This window comes from Nannochloropsis gaditana, assembly GCF_000240725.1.
Source record: "Nannochloropsis gaditana CCMP526 unplaced genomic scaffold scaffold197, whole genome shotgun sequence".
NCBI classification, from domain to species: Eukaryota; class Eustigmatophyceae; order Eustigmatales; family Monodopsidaceae; genus Microchloropsis; species Microchloropsis gaditana.
The window spans coordinates 8,368-8,934 of record NW_005803756.1 but is presented as its reverse complement, the minus strand read 5'-3'; the positions used below and the strand labels follow the sequence as shown (position 1 = coordinate 8,934).

Genomic DNA, 567 nt, shown 5'->3' with positions numbered 1-567 from the left:
GGGCTCGGGAGAGGAAAACGGGTGTCGCTCCTCCTTTCCTCCGCGGTGTGGCATGTGCCACATGCTGTGCGGCCCACCTCCTTCTCCCCGCTGTACCCCTTGTCCTCCCAGTGCCTGTACGGCATCATCCAAGGCGGGGTTTATCCGGACCTTCGGGCGGTCTCCTCCGAATTTGTGAACGACCATCCCTTCTTTGGGGCGGCGATCGGAGGGAGCTTGGGCCAGAACAAGGAGCAGATGTACGAGATCGTCGCCCTCACCGCCCGGCAATTGCGCCGAGATCGACCGATCCACTTGCTGGGGATTGGCGGGGTGCGGGACATCTTCCATGGGGTTCGACAAGGTTCGTTTCCCCCCCCCTCCCCCGCTCCTTCGGGGATTTTCGGGCGGGCGCGGACGGAGGGGGCAAAGAGGTCTTTCCCAGTGAAGGGTGTGTGGCCTGGGCGGCCTGGTCGGTCGATGGATGCGCCCTCGCAGGAGCCATGGACAGGGAAATTTATCTGAATCTGAATTTGAATTTGAATTTGAATTTGAACTTCAACCCACTTTCACAGGCATCGACAGCTT

At 60.3% G+C, this 567-nt stretch overlaps 1 protein-coding gene across 1 annotated transcript; it reads right to left on the bottom strand.

The window, feature by feature from the left end:
* Positions 1-106: 106 nt before the first annotated feature.
* Positions 107-328, bottom strand: NGA_2073500 (uncharacterized protein; the record flags this gene model as incomplete). The annotated part of the gene is made up of 1 exon (XM_005855432.1): positions 107-328. A coding segment is annotated over one exon (222 nt), but the record flags the coding sequence as incomplete, so codon positions are not given.
* Between the last annotated feature and the right edge of the window lie 239 nt (positions 329-567).